Source organism: Chelmon rostratus, chromosome 4, assembly GCF_017976325.1.
Source record: "Chelmon rostratus isolate fCheRos1 chromosome 4, fCheRos1.pri, whole genome shotgun sequence".
NCBI lineage: Eukaryota > Metazoa > Chordata > Actinopteri > Chaetodontiformes > Chaetodontidae > Chelmon > Chelmon rostratus.
Window position 1 is genome coordinate 30,423,845 of NC_055661.1, and position 18,618 is coordinate 30,442,462.

The 18,618-nt window shown below is 43.9% G+C and overlaps 2 protein-coding genes across 2 annotated transcripts; one reads left to right on the plus strand and one right to left on the minus strand.

Annotated features, from left to right (window-relative positions):
- Positions 1-332: 332 nt before the first annotated feature.
- On the plus strand, positions 333-13,160 carry lrrc39 (leucine rich repeat containing 39). The gene is made up of 8 exons (XM_041934973.1): positions 333-524; positions 1,691-1,793; positions 2,562-2,718; positions 2,844-2,980; positions 8,965-9,110; positions 9,189-9,341; positions 9,563-9,744; positions 12,530-13,160. The coding sequence occupies exons 1-8, from the start codon at positions 388-390 to the stop codon at positions 12,553-12,555; spliced, it is 1,041 nt and encodes a 346-aa protein (XP_041790907.1). The 5' UTR covers positions 333-387; the 3' UTR covers positions 12,556-13,160.
- Positions 11,667-18,154, minus strand: trmt13 (tRNA methyltransferase 13 homolog). Its single transcript, XM_041934972.1, has 11 exons — positions 17,974-18,154; positions 17,156-17,202; positions 16,950-17,016; positions 16,731-16,790; positions 16,569-16,638; positions 16,393-16,499; positions 15,910-16,095; positions 15,585-15,657; positions 15,429-15,503; positions 14,036-14,450; positions 11,667-13,034 (listed from the first exon to the last, which is right to left on the minus strand). The coding sequence occupies exons 1-11, from the start codon at positions 18,082-18,084 to the stop codon at positions 12,857-12,859; spliced, it is 1,389 nt and encodes a 462-aa protein (XP_041790906.1). The 5' UTR covers positions 18,085-18,154; the 3' UTR covers positions 11,667-12,856.
- Positions 18,155-18,618: the final 464 nt, after the last annotated feature.

Genomic DNA, 18,618 nt, shown 5'->3' on the forward strand with positions numbered 1-18,618 from the left:
GGTGCTCAAAGATCTGTGACTGAACAGTGAAACCGGCAAGTGTCAAGAGGAAACGACAGAAACAGTTTGCTGTACTTTTAAGTACTTGGATCTCATTTTAATTTGAAGTTTTTAATTTGAAGTTTTTACAGGATGTTGCTGCTTGGATGTTTGTTTTTGAATCTGAGAAGTGATTTTAATGGGTTAGTCCTGAAAGTTTCTATAAATACATGAGATGAATAGATAAGTTCTAACTTAGCTTTTGTTAATATAAAATATTATTAGATTTACTTTTATTACTAACAGTGTCCTCGGAGGGAACATGCAGCTGCAGGTCGGCGGTCAGAGGTCATCCTACCAGTCAACACGTGTGCTGTGACATCACACAGCTGACAGGAAGTGGTCATCATGGTGGGCGTGGTGGCGGGCGGCTCGGTGAGCTCCATCAAAGCTCTGTGGGAGACAAGGATCAGGAGGATCCAGGAGGAGCAAAAGGAAGAAGAGGAGCAGAGGAAGAGGATGGCGAGGGGCGGAGCCACAGGCAGGTCAGACACCGCCTCCTGAGCTGAGAGCTGATTCTATTGGTTAAAAGTACAGGAAATGTGTGTGTGACACAGACTGCACCTGATTAAACCTGGACTGTTTTCTATCAACTCAAACGTATGACATCAGAATCAAAATGATGATGTCATCACAGACACAAAATGTAAGTTTTTAATTTTGTAGAAGTTCTCTCATTCTCTCAGTCAGACTGATTTCAACCTCATGTCTGTGTCTTCAATACAGACGTGGACTCAGGATGTGGGAAACAGCTAGTTTAGCTTAGCATAGATTGGAAATAGGGAAACAGCAAACCTGGTTCCATCCAAAGGTTCAACCCTGATTCCACCTGTGATGCTGTGTTAAACATCAACAAACAGAATGATCACCTGCTGATCCTCTCTGACATGAACTCACCTGAAAACAGCACAAAGTCAATATATTTACTGTCTGAGCTCATCAGCTTCAGTGATTTCTGTAAATATCTGCTGATTCTGGATCTGATGCAGCAACACGTTTCAAACAACTAAAGACTGGGAAAGATGTGGAACGCTCCAAAAACACCTGTTTGGATCATTCCACAGGTAAACAGGCTGATTGGTAACAGGTGATAGCATCATGATTGAAAGGCTCAGTGGTTCACAGCGAGGATGGAGCGAGGGTCAACACTTTGTCAGCACGTGATTGGATAAAGAGATTAATACCTGGACTCAGGAACACTTCAGGAAGCTGATGTCAGGAAACACAGATTTGATTGGAAACGATTGATTCTGGTTTTATTGATGTTTTACAGAGTCCAGGCTTTGTTGAAATCAGGCTGTAAAAGCTCTTCTGAAGCTCACTGATCAGTTTGACATACTAGGCCTGCTTCAGTTGGTGGTTTTGGTAGCATTTATGTTGAAGATGGGACCCTGGGAGTGAGACTTGTCTGGAAAGGATCAAATACTGTAGCACATACTGTGTCTCTAACCAAACAGCAGACATCTAAAATGTCACATGTGGACCTACCTATCACGTGCTTCCATTTCAGATTTTTTTATTTACATGGTATCAGTCTGAACTCAGAAGACTCAAATAACCTGCACTCTGATCCCCACATTAGAACAGACTGAGTCCTGGTCCATTCGTTCTGTAATGTTTCACGTGGTTCACATTCCTGGTTCAGACTGAGCGTTGGTGTTTGGGAGGACCGGGCGGCTCTGGCTCGACTCAAACAGAAGCTGCAGACCGTAGACGGACGCCTCATCCTTCGAATCGAACAGGAGGAGTGGAAGGTAACATCCTCCACACAGGAAGTAGATCAGAACTTCAGCTGGATTTGTGCCGAGGCCAGAGTCTTTCTAAGATGCTGCTATCACTGAAATAAAAAACAAAGGCCTCATGAGCCTTTTGTTGTTTTCTACTTTGACTTCTTTGTTATTTTTATGAGTCTATTTCAGTGTGAACTGACTCACAACAAACGTGGAAAATCCATAATGATGAGTACATACTGACTTAGAGAAAGCTCTCAGACCTCCACCAAGGAGGCATCAATGCTCAATACAAAACCCTCAGTTCAAGCACCAATGAACGAGTCCTGATCTCAACAAACACTGAGACTCAATACAACAGCCGATCAATGAAAATAAACCCAGGTTATGCCTGGGAACTGCAGAGCTGTCAGTAATTCTCTGACAGCTCTGCAGTTTCCTCCTGTAGTCCAGCCAGCGAGCAGCTATCGGCTCCAGGGAATGATCAGCTGAAGTTTGATGGAGGGTCCACGGGTAGAGAGAAGGGAGCTGGAGAACAATCTAAACTATGAATAACTGACTCTGGCTCATTGCCAGGGGTTGGCATGTTATTCAGCGATCACAGTCAGGACCTCCTTCACTGGTGAGGAACGTTAGATGTGCACATTTTCTCAGTGCATTAATGTTCTACAGGCCGGCTGTGGCCTGCAGGCTGCCAGTTATTGGTCACTTAAGTAGACTGTATTGGTGGAGTTACCTGATCTGGCCACTACCTTACCTAACCTTACCTTTCTTACCCCCACCCTCCACCAGTCATTACCGGGCTGCCTGGTCCAGCTCAGTCAGGTCCAAGAGTGGCAGATTCACCGGACCGGACTGCAGAAGATTCCTCACTTCATCTCCAGCTTCCAGAACCTTTTAGTTCTTGATCTGTCCCGCAATGGGGTTGTGGATATCCCCAAACAGATCGGTCGGTGCATCTTCAATTACAAATAAAAATAAAAAACATAATTTTATCCAAGGTATACAGATTCAGGGGCCCATTTCATGTCCTGTGTTGTGTTGAGCCTCCTGATGTCCTGGTTCTGGTCTCAGGGACGCTGACTCGGCTCAGAGAGCTCCTGCTAAGCTACAACAGAGTCCAGTTTGTTCCTGAAGAGCTGAGCTGCTGTGAGAGTCTGGAGAGACTGGAGCTGGCCATGAACCGTGACCTAAACCAGCTACCGGACCAGGTACAAACCACTACCTCAGACAGCTTCCACACCAGGTATTAAGACAGACCTAAACCAGATTCCAAGCAGATAACTAAACCAGTTTGAGATACAGCTCCATACCACAGAACTCTTTTAAACCCAGTGTAAACATAAATCACCTTCGATGTGAACACAAACTTGAACCAACTTCTTTTTTTTTTTAAACTCTTTATTTATTGGTATTTTCATTTTTCCATAAAGCAAATAACAACTGGACAAACAGTCAGGGTCCGGGGGTATAGTCAATACCTCCAAAGGATAAACTATCCTTTATGTGCATCACATACATTTAAGACACATAACATTGTCACATTTACAACAGAGTCACTCATTGGCCAAATAAACAGTCCATTTCTGCCATCGTTTCTCACCCAGATCTTATTGAAGTCGGATTGAGTATGTCATTTGTTCAAGGACATGTAGTTGTTTTACTATATTAACAAAGATATCACTGGTGGGGGCGTTTTCCTGGAGCCAACATTTCGTAATGGCTTTCTTACTTGCCGCCTGCAGAACCTTGAAAAGGTAATTATCTGTTCTATTTAACTGTCCATGGGAAATTTTCCGAGATAAAGAGCTGAAAATGATACATCGATGTCAAAACCCAGAACCTTTGACATAATTTTAGCCACTTCCCTCCAGAAAATCTTGATGGGAGGGCAGGACCAGAAGACATGAGTCTGGTCTGCCATGGTCTCTCCACAGTCTCTCCAGCAGGCCAGTTGTGTTCCAGTTTGTTTAGACTTCTGCTTGGGAGTTGTAAAAAAACGAATTAAACTTTTCCAACAGAAGTCCCTCCAGATCCAGGAGTTGGTAGAAGAGGACTGGGTTTCCCAGGCTTTAAGCCACATGTCCTCTGTTATTACGATGTTCAACTCCTTTTCCCATCGATGTTTCACATAGTCTGTATTGTCCTTATTCAGTGAAATGATGCCATGGTATAACTTACTTATAAGTCCTTTAACATTCCCAGAGTTGTATGCATCCATAAATACCTGAATTAGTGCTGGGGACTCTGCTGGATTACAACCTTTAATTTTCTTACTAAAATAATCGCGAAACTGTAAATACCTGAAAAAGTCTTGGCTGCCCAGTCCATACATTTGACATAAATTACTAAAGCTGTTAAGTTCCCCTTTTTTAACAATTGTACATACAGCAGTAACACCATAATAAGTCCATTGTCTGTATCTATGATCTTGTGATGCCGGTATAAATTCAGGGTCATATGCTGGCCATCTTAGTAGTTTTATCTTATTTTGGAGTTCAAATTTTTTGACCACTTCTCTCCACACCTTCAGTGAACAGTTCACCCATTGGCTCTCTGTCAATAGAATTTTTTTATCCATTCCTGCGCACCCTAGCAGAGATTGTATCGGTGCATCTGTTAGAGAAAGTTAGAGAAACACCAGCACACAAGGGATCTCAGTTGGGCAGCCAAATAATAATCCCTTACAGATGGGAGGGCTCTGCCACCCCTCTCCTCCGGAAGCTTGAGTGTAGAAAGTTTAACCCTTGGTCTCTGTTTATTCCATATAAATCGAGAGATATGTTTATCCCATTCTCTGAATTGTTGCGGAGGAATATCTACTGGTAATGATAAAAAGATATAATAACCTCGGGAGAATATTCATTTTTATTGACCTAATTCTGCTACCGAAGTCAAGAGGCAGCAAGCCCCACCCATTGAGGTCTTCGTATATCTTTTTGGTGACACCACTATAATTACAACTGAATAATTGTGATATGTCTTTGGGTAGATTCACACCAAGATATTTAATATAGGAAGAATTCCACTTAAAATTATACTTTACGCTGAGTTCTTCAGTAGGAGTGTAATTAAATATCATAACCTGTGTTTTATGTACATTCAGGACGTACCCTGAATATTCCCCATATGTTTCTAGCATTTTCATTAGTAGCGGCAGGCCTGAATTAGGATCTTTTATTGTAATCAATACGTCGTCCGCATACAGACTTATCTTATACTCTTCTCCTCCCACAAAAATTCCTTTTAGTCCTGTCTCCTGGCGTATTGCTTGAGCTAGAGGTTCGATGAATAAATTAAATAGGTAAGGGCTGAGAGGGCAGCCCTGTCTGCAGCCACGTTGTAAAGTTATAGAATCAGACAAACTTCCATTAACCTTAATCCTTGCAGTAGGGGAGGAGTAAAGTGCCTGAATACAATGTATAAAATCCTTGCTGAAGCCGAATTTCTCCATCACTAGATATAAAAATACCCATCCAACCGAATCAAAAGCTTTTTCAGCATCTAAGCTGAGAATAATGGCATTCATTTGGTCTTTACTAATCTGTTCGATGATATGTAGGGCTCTTCTTATATTGTCTTGTGTTTGTCTATTTTTTATGAATCCTGTTTGGTCCTCGTCTATTAACAGTGGCATTACCGGTTCCAATCGTTTTGTTAAAATTGTGGCATATAATTTGTAGTCTGAGTTTAAGACACTAACGGGTCTATATCCTTTACAGTCCACTTTGTCTTTACCCTCTTTGGGGATCACTGATCACTGATCCTCATTCCTCATCCTCAGGCCTCATTCCAGGAGGGAGGGAGAGAGCCTCCTTTAAAAATATAGTTAAAACTGGGTTCTAATAATGGAAGCAGGTGATCTTTCATTGACTTATACCATTCAGGGGGAAAACCATCTGTGCCAGGTGGTTTGTTGGTGTTTAAACTTGAGATAGCTGCGCTTATTTCCTCCTTTGTTATTGGTGAGGTGAGTTTGTCGTTGGTATCTTTGCCTAACATGGGGAGATCTAAAAGCCTTAGAAAATCAATAACTGTATGTTTATCAATCTGTTTTGATTGGGAATATAAGGATTTGTAATATCTTTCAAATGCTTTTTGTATACCATCTAAAGTATGTGTGATTTTCTTTGTGATAGGGTCTCTAATCTTGTGTATAGTATTTTCTGCTTGTTGTTTTCTAAGTCTCCAAGCCAACAGTTTTGTTGCTCTAGGGCCAGCCTCATAATATCTTTGTTTCATGAACCTTATATTTTTCTCCACCTCCTCACCTAATATTTTATCTATTTCCTGTTTGATGTCCCTGATTTGTTGTATAATGGGTGGTTCTTTATTTGTTATATGTATTTCTTCCAAGTCTCTCAGTTTTTCCTGTAAATTTGTTAATTTCTGTGTTTTCATCTTTTTTAGAGCAGCTGTCTTGGCTATAATCTTCCCCCTGAGTACTGCTTTAGCTGCATCCCATAGTATACTGGGGTTTACTTCTTCATTATTATTATCTTGCATGTATGTTGCTATTTCCTTCTCCATTGAACTTATAAAGGTACGGTCGTTCAGTAACCCAGTATTAAGTCGCCATAAAGTTTTCCGCTGGTTACCATCTAGGTGTAGAGTTAGAAAAATCCCTGAGTGGTCTGAGAGATCCCTCTGACCTAATCTACAGTACTTCAACCTATGCAAATCTCTGTTATACATGAAAAAGTAGTCAATGAATGTTAAAATCTCCTGCGCAAATAAGAGTCCCACAAGTTTCTGAAGCTATTAGTTCAAATATCCTTCTAAAAAAGGATATATTGCTTCCCGGGGGAGCGTAGACGTTAAATAACGTCACCTCTTTTTGGTCTATTTTCCCTTTCACCACAACAAACCTACCCTCTTTGTCAATAATTTGAGAGATCAGTTCAAATTTTACCAAATTCGAAATCAATATAGCCACTCCCCTTCTTTTTCCGTTCTTATAAGATGAAAAAAAAGTATTTCTGAAGCCCATCTTTTTAAGTTTTTCATGTTCAGTGTTTGAGAGATGTGTCTCCTGCCAAAATGCCACACTTACCCTCTCCCTTTTAATTTTAGCCACCATTTTACTCCTTTTAACTGGATTATTTAGCCCATTTACATTTAGAGACAATATGTTATAATGTTGACAATGCATTAGTTTGACCTTTAAGACATCCTTGTAACACCCCGGACCACTGGCAAAGAACAAAACAGTGTAGAACAAGCGAACAGACATGAACATCGCTAACTGAGAAAAGCAAAAAAAGAACATTTGACTCCAAAGTTAGGGTGATTCTCAGCCACCCTGGGTCCCCGCAGGTAGGCTGAAGGGAAATCCTCATCCAGGAGGGCCCCTCAGTAAAGGTGAAACCAATCCTTTCACACATCCTAATAGTCCAATGTCCTCCCATAGCATTTCTGATCAAAGTGAAGTCTCCAGCATCAATAGTAAATATTTTGGCCCCATATACAAATAATAAGGCTGAAACCTGTAGTTGAATATACGCTAAATAAATTGGGAAACGTATGAATTAAAAAAATAAAATAGTTTCTCATAGCTGGTTTCGTTATGGGGCCAAAAAAGATTCACATACCGTGACTAAATGGGGAATGGAGATTAGTCGGAGGATCTCCGCTCAAACTCTTGCAATCTCTCCTTCGCACGGCGTGCGGTGTCTCCGGTACTTCTCTCACCAGCTCGTTGCCACACCGAGGCCCCGACAAGCTGCTCCATCTCCTGACTCAGATCCGCGGTGCTATGGGCCGGTATCTCCACCGTGTAGCCCCTCTTCCTCAGCTCCGCCGCCGCGTCTTGAGCACTCCCGTATGTGCGTGTTCCTGAATCCCAGTGTATGCGCACCTTATCCAGCGGAGTCTGGAAGCGGATTCCCTTTTCTTTCAAGAGCCTCTTTATCCCAGTGTATGCTTTGCGCTTCTGAACAACCTCCGTAGCATAATCATGATCAAACGATAGGCGTCGCCCCTCGATCGTTATTTTCTTTCCCCAGGCTTTTTTCAGAACTGTTTCTTTGACATTAAACTCGAGAAAGTTTACAACTATTGACCTGGGTGGCTCATTCCGCTCTGGTTTGCGAGCGAGGGCTCTGTGGGCGCGCTGAATATGCAAGCTAGTGTTCACTGTCAGTTCTGTTGCTCCACAAAGTCAGACACGGAGTTACCTTCTGCTCCCTCGGGTACGCCATAGATGCGCATGTTATTCCGCCTGGACCGTCCTTCCAGGTCTGTCATCTTTTCCTGCATGGCTCTCTGTCTTTCCAGGGACTTAGCTAGTGCCTCCTTCATAACCGTGTTAGCCGACTCAATGTCGTTTATCCGTGTTTCTGCTTCATTCAGTCTCGTTTCAAGAACCTGAATCCGAGCGGTGTTTTCAGAAAGTTTTTGATAAATTTCCTGCTTGATTTCCTGAAGTTCCTTTTTCATGTCTTCCTTAATTTCTTCTTTGAGGTTGTATAGAGCCGTTTTGTTTTCAACTCTGAAGTCGCGTAACTCCGTTAGCACTGCGCGCATGTTGTCAGCTGGGTTGTCGCCTTGATCCTGAGCATCTCTCTCCGTCGTAGTCATCTTTTCCTGTGTGTCACGTTTCGTTTGACTTCTAGTTGCTACTCCCCTATTCATTCCCAAGTAAAATTGCCATGAATTACTAGGTAAATAGTGGATTTAGGGGGTTATCTCTTATTTGCTATCGGGAACTCGCGATCATGCAGCCATCTTGCACCCTGCTCCGCCGGAAGTCCCGAACCAACTTCTAATTAAGGTTTTAAGACAGACATGAACTAGATTCAGGTTTGAACTGGACTTCAGACAGCTTCCAACCCAAGAATGAACACGAGCCGGAACCACATTTAAAACAAGGTACAACAGAAAACCAGAAACCAGCTTCCAAACTATGTAAACCACACTTCCATCAGTCCCACTGACAGTTTCAAAACTAGGTGTAAACACAAGTCTTAACCAGCTTCTAAACCAGATACAAACCAAAAGTTAATCCAGTTTATAAATAAGGGACAGGCACTAACCTAACCAAGTTCACTAACCTAACCCAGTTTTAGGCATAAATTGATACCACAGACACTTTTCAAAGCAGGTGTGAACTTAAACAGACCAGACCAGACCAGATGGAGACTAAACCTTAAACCACCTTTCTGACCTGAGCTCTGTTCTGTCCTCTGTACATTAGTTGAGGAACCTGAAGAAGCTGCAGCACCTGGATCTGTCCATGAACGACTTCACCTGCATGCCAGACTGTGTGGTTGGACTACCGGCGCTCGAATGGCTCGACATGGGAGGAAACCGACTGGAGCACTTACCTGAAGACATACACAGGTGTGAATGAATCGTATGAGCCACGCCCCCGCCTCACCTGCTGTCAGCCATTGAGCATTAAGATACGTTTGTCCTCAGGATGGAGCAACTGCACACCCTGTGGCTGCAGAGGAACCAACTGGAAAAACTTCCAGATAACATCAGCAGGATGGCCAGTCTGGACACTCTGGTCCTCAGCAGCAACAGACTGAGGGACATCCCCCCACTGATGGAGGACATGTCCAATCTCAGGTCAGTCTGTCCACAAATGTATCCATCATCAGGTGTGTCCGTCTGACGTCAGGTCAGTCTGTCCACAGACCTGTCCACCATCAGGTCACTCTGTCCGGAACGATTCAGTGTTGATATTTGTAATATTTCGAGTGTTTCCAGTTGACGAACATGAAAAAATGTTTCGCAGACCTGCCATCGTTTCTCAGACTGAACAGATGTTCGTACTTCTGTCAAAACAGGTTTGTGAATTTCCGGGACAACCCTCTGACTCTGGATGTGACGCTGCCATGCAGAAATACGACGACTGAGGACGGTGAAGATGAAGACGACAGAGAGATGTTTGGACGAGAGTTCATGCAGATGTACATCCAGGAGTCCAGGAAGCGAGCGTACGCTGTGCTCAACATGCACTGTGTCAACCGTTAGTATCAAACCTTTCCTGGACCTGAACGTTAATGCGCTCGACGTTAACTCACTCGACGTCAACACACTCGACGTTAACTCACTTAACGTCAACACACTCAACGTTAACTCGCTCAACGTCAACACACTCAACGTTAACTCGCTCAACGTTAACTCACTCGACGTTTACTCACTCAACGTTAACACACTCAACGTTAACTCGCTTGACGTTAACTCGCTCCACATTAACGTGCTCAACGTTAACACACTCAACGTTAACACACTCAACGTTAACTCGCTTAACGTTAACACACTCAACATTAACTCACTCAACGTTAACACACTCAACGTTAACTCACTCAACGTTAACTCACTCAACACTCAACGTTAACTCGCTCGACGTTAACTCGCTCCACATTAACGCGCTCAACGTTAACACACTCAACGTTAACACACTCAACGTTAACTCGCTTACCGTTAACACACTCAACGTTAACACAATCAACACTCAACGTTAACTCACTCAATGTTAACACACTCGTGGTCAACACACTCGACGTCAACACACTCAACGTTAACTCACTTAACGTTAACACACTCAACACTTGATGTTAACTCCCTCAACGTCAACACACTCGACGTTAACTCCCTCAACGTCAACACACTCAACGTTAACTCACTTAACGTTAACACACTCAACACTCGACGTTAACTCCCTCCACGTCAACACACTCGACGTTAACTCCCTCAACGTCAACACACTCACCGTTAACTCACTCGACGTTTACTCACTCGACGTTAACACACTCGACGTTAACTCACTCGACGTTAACTCACTCGACGTTAACACACTCAACGTTAACACACTCAACGTTAACTCGCTCGACATTAACTCGCTCAACGTTAACTCACTCGACGCTAGCACACTCAACGTTAACTCGCTTAACGTTAACACACTCAACGTTAACTCACTCGACGTTAACACACTCAACGTTAACACAATCAACACTCAACGTTAACTCACTCAACATTAACTCGCTCAACGTTAACTCACTCGACGTTAACACACTCGACGTTAACTCACTCGACGTTAACTCACTCGATGTTAACTCACTCGACGTTAACACACTCGACGTTAACTCGCTCGACATTAACTCGCTCAACGTTAACTCGCTCAACGTTAACACACTCAACGTTAACTCGCTCGACGTTAACTCACTCGACGTTAACACACTCGACGTTAACACAATCAACACTCAACGTTAACTCACTCGACGTTAACACACTCAACGTTAACAAAATCAACACTCAACGTTAACAAAATCAACACTCAACGTTAACTCACTCGACGTTAACACACTCAACGTTAACACACTCAACGTTAACACACTCAACGTTAACACAATCAACACTCAACGTTAACTCGCTCGACGTTAACACACTCAACGTTAACTCGCTCGACGTTAACACACTCAACGTTAACTCGCTCGACTTTAACTCGCTCCACATTAACGCGCTCAATGTTAACTCACTCAACGTTAACTCACTCGACGTTAACTCACTCAACGTTAACTCACTCGGCGTTAACACACTCGATGTTAACTCACTCGACGTTAACTCGCTTAACGTTAACTCACTCAACGTTAACTCGCTCAACTTTAACTCACTCGACGTTAACACAACGTTAACTCACTCAGCGTTAACTCCCTCATGTTTTATGGAACTCTGTGTCAGCACACTTTGGTTTTCTGAACTGATCTGAGACCTTTACTGATGTGATTCAGAACCAAAACTTATGTTCTCCTCTACGTTCAGTGTGAAAGCTGCTGATGTGTTTAAATCCTTTTTTATAACACTGATTCAGCTGTAAGAAAAAATAAACCAACAGAAGAGCCAGAGAGGAGATACTGATGCTGCTGTTTCCTCGTTTATCTTTATTTATATTTCTGAAATATTAAATCATGTAAATTATGTTCTAATTTCAAGGCTCAGTGTTCTTAAAGTGTTCCTCTGAAGTCTGTCTTCACAGACGGAGGGAGACACATGAGATCTGAGTGGACAATTCCTGACTTTAGTCCAGAAACACTGGATCTCGGTTTTCCCATAATGCACCTGGACCGTCCATCATTAGAGCCTCCCCGCCTGGTGACAGTATGTTCGACTTCTGTCGTCTGATGACACCCCTGTGACATCATCCCTATGACATCATACAAGTCCCTGACTGTGTTCACTGAACTGGTGCTGGTCCAGCTCAGTCCTCAGGACCAGGAACCTGAACTACAGGTGAATAATCAGTGAGAGTGGTGCTTTAGGTTTTCAAATAAGGAAAAAAATGTTGTCTTTTCTGTTTTCTGTTCTATTTACAATTGATAAAATCACAATTATGTCAAATTGTTTATGAGCGATTTCAAACCCGACGTGTAAAAATGAAGTGAAATGAGTCGATCGATCAAAAGTCAGATGTGTCTATAAGCTGTGAGCAACGAGCGTTTGACAAGAACAGATAGAAGAGGAACAGATTTCCTCTTCATACTACTACTGCTACTGCTACTGCTACTACTACTGCTACTGCTACTACTACTGCTACTGCTACTACTACTGCTGCTGCTGCTAATGGTAATAATCATAAAAACATTTCCCTCCTGGTTGATTTTTACTAAAAGTCTTCTCGTTCAGTTCAGTCTATTGATTAGTATTCACAGTGGATAATCTGATGTATTGATTAGTATTCACAGTGGATAATCAGATGTATTGATTAGTATTCACAGTGGATAATCTGATGTATTTCTGTTGTGATGTTTCAGAGCCCAGCGATGACTCCTCAGACTAAATAATCTCACGTTCTTCGGGGCTTTTTCCATGTCAGAGCTCAGCAGCGGCTTTTAAAAGCAGTGAAGACAAAAGCCCGTAAAACCTCTGAGCAGCAAAGAGAAGACGAACTCTTTAAAACATGAAAACTTTGAGCAGCGACTCTCATTAGTTCCCGTGAACGTGCTCACTTCAACACAGAGACTGTACTTGTCTGGAAAAGCTTTAATACAGAAGGTTTATTGAGTCTGTGATGATTTTCATTGGAAACACACATCGTAGGACCCTCGGTGGTCCGCGTGAGCGTCTCTGCGGTTTGACCTTCAGGAAGAAGACGAGGGCATGGCGGTCAACAAGACGTTCTCCAGAGTCACCTGACTGTTCACGTAAGCGCTCAGTTTGCCGTCCAGTCCTTTCGTCTTCAGGAAGTGAAGTCTGCCGCCGTCAATCAGACGTTTACAGAGACGACCGACCTGCTGGCGTTCGCCCGCCGACAGAAACCTGCGGAGGGAACGAGCACGTGACAGTCACCTGTTACCTGTTCATTGTGTTCCTTCTCTTCATGGCAACCTGTGCAGGCCTCGATGCTTTAACTGGCTCTTTTAAGGAATTTTATCATCTGTGGACTTTGGAGTTGTTGTCTGTGTGTAGACACATTAAACAAACATTTTTCTTTCTTTATTTTCTCTTAAATCATTTTAAATTGTATTTTATTTCTATTCTTGTTTGTTTCTTAAACTCTGTGTTTGTTTTTGTGATGTACGGTGACCTTAAGTGTCCATAAAGGCACCTATAAATACAATGTATTATTATTATTATGATTATTATAATTATGATTATTTAAAGGGACAGTTCACCTAAATTACAAAAACACATTTTCTCTGCTGTGCCGGTGGGTCCTGTGTCCCTCTGCGGTGTCTGCAGGCTCACGGTCACAGCACTATGTGATGTGTGATGATAATGTTAATTTGTTCACTGACTTCTTTCCTGTTCTTTCCTTTATATTAAATAAAATTTGACCACATGAAAAACAAACTTTAATTGGAGTTTTTCTTTGTAACAATTATTTTTTGGCTTTCTTTGATAGGACAGGGGGACAGAGAGGGGACGACATGCAGCAAAGCCGGCGTGCTGAGGACTTGGTCCGTGGAGCCGTCAGCACGCCCCCCTGTGGAGCTTCAGAGCACCAGGAGCTCTGTGGAGCACAGGAGAGCTGGTTGTCATAGTAACTGAACACCTTTACCTGCTTGTCCCAGTGGGGAAGAGCAGCTGTCAGACGACTGCAGAGACTGAAGTTTAGATGAGTTTCCTTTTCAACATTCAACTTTCCATTCATAATTTATGTGACAGTTAATATTTCTCTGCCAGCATCAAACAGCTGATTCATTCATTTATGTCACTCATGACATTTTTTACCATCAGAGTTCAATAAAACAAACTCACAATGAAGAGCTTTAAAACCTGGACTCCTGTCCAGATGGGGTCAAAGCTTGAATATTTACCCTTTCACAGCATCCAGCTCCTCTGCTGGTTCATGCTCTTCATTGTCTTCTCTCTGATTGGTCGGATCCGGACGTGGACGGTCGTGATTGGTCGGTCTGAGTCCACATGTGGCCCAGCTAGACATCCGACAAAAAGCTGAGAACTCCGCAGCTCCAAGTCCTCGCTGCTGGAAGAACTGCTGACCGACGTAATGACGCCACTCACAGCGATGGTGGCAGCACAGTGCCACCGCCAGGCCCAGGACTGGACCAGGACCAGAGTCAGGACCAGGGTCTGGCAGTGCTGCTGAATCATCTGATTTCGGATCATTAGCTGGTTCCGGGTCAGCTGGTTCTGAGGTCTTGAGGCGTTTTCGGGCTGGTTCAGTCTCCTCTTTGAATCCTGGTGTTTCCAACAAACAGCGCAGAGCCAGATCTGAGGTCAGGAACAGAGAGACCAGAGGGATCAGTGTATAATGTATCTACAGAGGGAGCAGGTCCACTCAGAACAGATCCACAAACACGGACTCTGTGTAGGGACTTCGGCCAGTTTCATGGCCTCCACACTGGACCTTTCTAAACGTCTTCCCGACCTTGATGACGCTGACCGATCTCTGCACAACAAACAGGCTCTTTAAACTGTGGACTCGGCAGGACTGAACTGTCCCACACCTTTTTGGGGGGGTTGACATCATAAAAATATGACGACAGACGTTCGAAGCTTCTTTCAAAAACTAAAGCTTTGAATGTAAAAACGAGTGAACTTGGTCACGTTCCACCTGTGGCTTTCAAACACTGTTTCCATTGATGATTCCTCTTACTGTATTTATTGTAACATTAGAGTTCGTGAACCTGAATCTCATATTAAGGGTTTGTTTGAGAGATTCCTGGAGGGAACAGGTCTCCTCTGGTAGTTCACAGAGCTTGGTCCAGGACTCTGGACCCACGCTGAGCTGGAGAAAATGTTTTAAAATGTTGTCAGGATGGAGCTCCGTGTGTGTTTATTAGGGGTGTCAACAATAATCGATTCAGCATCGATGCGGCAACGTGCCGTAATCGATTATGTCGCTGTTTATTTTGGCCTCGAGTGGACAAATTTCAATTACGTGGATGATGTCATTACCGAACACCGCGCGCTGCGAGCAGCCAGCCACAACACGTCTGACTCTGCGGCGGTCGGCTACGAATACGCAATAACGAACCACAGCTGTGCCAAACTACAGCTAAACTAGCCGACCGCCGGCTCAGAGGGGAATAGCACCAGCATATCAGAACTAAATATTGGAATATGAACGAGTTTCGCAGCAGATTATACGTTTATAGAGGACAGCTGGTGAAGGCTGACCAACACGCGGACGTTGTTGTGACTGACAGTGCCGACAGCCAATCGGAGTCTAAAGTTGACCGCTCTCACCTGTCGCTGCTCCACAGAGGTGTTTCCCGACTCCGACCAAAGGGAACTTCTTGAGTGTGAGCAGAGGGACTTTACCTGGAAACAGCAGCAGAGTCAGTTCAGAAGATTCAGCCGTCTACAGGAAACCATCAGTGCGTCATCATGTTTGTTTCTTACTTAAATCCAGATGTTGAATGTCGACCTGCAGCCTCTCAAACTGAACTCCAGCATCCTGATGTTTCCCATCCACCTGGACCAGAACAGACCAGAACAGACCAGCTCAGATCTGATTTACTTCACTCCGTCAAACAGGAAACATGTTCTTTCAGCTGTTCTTGAAACTGACAGGATAAACAGCTGGCTCCGCCCTCATTGAGGTGACTTATTACAACAAAATTCACATTTTGACTCATATTCTCCAGACCAGATGGGTTGTGAATGGTTTGGGGGCTTCTCAGTTTTTGGACAGTTGGGAGTCTGGAGTTATGAGTTTTTTCCCTGCCTTGAAGCGGGTGCTGCAGCGCTCCACCAGCAGCAGCTGCAGGTCGTCGCAGGTCTTCAGGTGGTCAGGGGTCTTCAGAGCTTCATGGATCCAGTGAGACAGTTTCCCTCGACCGGCTCCAAACTCCACGAAGCACCGCCCCCTTCTCAGCAGCCCCAGTGCCTCCAGGTGACCTAAGATAGAGGACTGGACAAACCTGACAGGTGAGAGAGGACCAACACTGAAGGCTCCACACCCTCAGGAGGCGTGGCTTATAAAGGTGCATCACCTCAGATTCGTTACCTGCTCAGGACCGTAGCCAGGACTTCAGAAACACTGAGGTCATGAGTCCACATCACCAAGAGGTTTAACCAATCATCAACCAAACTCAGTTCAATTAGTTTTACTATTTAAAAAATCACAACATCTCACACTTCATCCATCGTTCACCTGATGGATTATATTATTATAAACATTGTAATGTATTCGGGTTTAGATTTGTACCTGCTGCTTCAGGTGTTTGTGGGCGGAGTCTCCGTTGTTTGGGTTGTCGAGTTCCTCCTGGAGGACAGGGTGAGACAGGACACTGTCCTCCACTTCACACTGCAGTCCTACAACAACATGACCAACATTTCACGACTCAGTTAGGCGTATCTGATTGAAGGTGACTCCGAACTCACCTGTGACCGCAGCCTTCAGTTTGACCAGCAGGGACTCCAGGTGTGTCCAGCTGTATTCAGACAGGCTCACCTGACACACAAACAGCACCATCACTATTATCAGTATGACTGACGTTCTTCTATTCAGTGAGTCTGTGAGTCCCTCAGCAGGTAAGTCTTTACCTGTCGGAGTGTCTCGTCTCCATCAGCTGATCCAGAGTTTATGTTCTCCACATAATAAACCTGCAGGAGGTCAAACAGGACGGCTGACATCACACACTGAGTCACTGATGTCATCACTGACACGTTCATCACTACAGCAGGTAATATGTGGAGGTGTGAAACAGAGAATTTATTCTGTGGCAGTGGAGTTCAGAGCTGTGACGTGAAGGTTTGTCTCACAGGTTTTGGTTTGTCCCTGGAGTTACATCTCTTCAGGTGTTTGTCCAGTTTGTCTTCACTCACAGTGCTGAAACACAGAACGTCACAAACTGTCCATTTCAAACACAACAGGATTATTAGTTAACGACATGATCAATAATCCATAGAAACATGTCTCTGTTTCTGTTTCAGCAGATCAATAACCTCATTGATTACTGCTGACTCACTGTTTGGGGTCCAGAGGACACACGATCCTCCTGCTGCTTCCTTCCTCCTGAAGAGAGGAAACAGGAAGCTGTTAATTAACTGGTTAATGACATCACACCTCACCTGGTGGAGACAGGTGTGGAGACATGAAGTACAACGAGTGATTAGTAATGATTGATTATTGGAATGAAACTACATCAAATGACCAATCACAGCTCTGGAGAGAAGTAAAAAAAATCAGTATTCAATCGAACATTTGGTTGATTCATGAACTGCAGCTTCAGTCTTCTGTCTGTCTCTGACTGTCTGTCTGTCTCTGTTTGTCTGACTGTCTGTCTGTCTCTGACTGTCTGTCTGTCTCTCTGTCTGTCTGTCTGTCTCTCTCTCTCTGTCTGTCTCTCTCTGTCTGTCTCTCTCTCTGTCTGTCTCTGACTGTCTGACTGTCTGTCTGTCTCTGTTTGTCTGACTGTCTGTCTGTCTCTGACTGTCTGTCTGTCTGTCTCTCTCTCTCTGTCTGTCTGTCTCTCTCTCTCTGTCTGTCTCTCTCTGTCTGTCTCTCTCTCTGTCTGTCTCTCTCTCTCTCTCTGTCTCTCTCTGTCTGTCTCTCTCTCTGTCTGTCTGTCTGTCTGATGGAGGTGCAGCTTAGCGGAGCGGAGTTATTTTTCCTTTTTAAACGTGTTTTTGTCTCCAAACTGAAAACCAATAAAGTTTGAATAAGACTTCCGGAAACACACGTTTCGCGAGGAGCAGACAGTCGCTGTTTTCAGGTGTTTCTTCTTCGTGTTCTCTTGTTGTCCCTCTGTGTGTCCGTGAACTCACCACGTGTCCGTGAACTCACCATGGTCGCGTGTTCTCCACAGAACACTTTTCCTTTGCCGACGATCATTTTACAGAAACGTTTCTTTTTCTCCACAAAGAAGCCACATCTGCCGGGCAGGGGGGCCGCCATGTTGCAAACACAGACGCCGCTGACACCCGTGCTACATTCAGGTGCTCAGCCAACTGTAGGAAATACTGAGAGGAGGCTGTTGGCCAAGCTCACAGCCATCATGGACAATAGCTCTCACCCACTGAACCGGACTGTAGCGGAGCTGAGCAGCCCCTTCAGTGGCCGACTGAGACACCCCCCCCCCCCCCCAGTGTAGGAAGGAGTGCTACCACAGGTCATTCATTCCCACAGCTGTCAGACTGTACAACTCCAATGTATAGTTGTTATGTGCAATAACCTTCATTCTTCTCTGATTATACACATCCAAACATCCAAATGCACTACTGCTGGGCAAAAGACACTTTCTAGACATTTTCTATATTTTTTTGTTCTTGAACTAACTGTACTTAGGATACTTTATTTTCTTTCTTTTTTTTTTTTTTTTTTTTACATTTTTGAAATTCTTTTTGTGGTTTGTTCTTATTTGCACCTCCAATTGCTGTTTGCCCCCCGTGAGAGCTGAATACGTTTTTTGAGTCTGATTTCTCCCCAGCA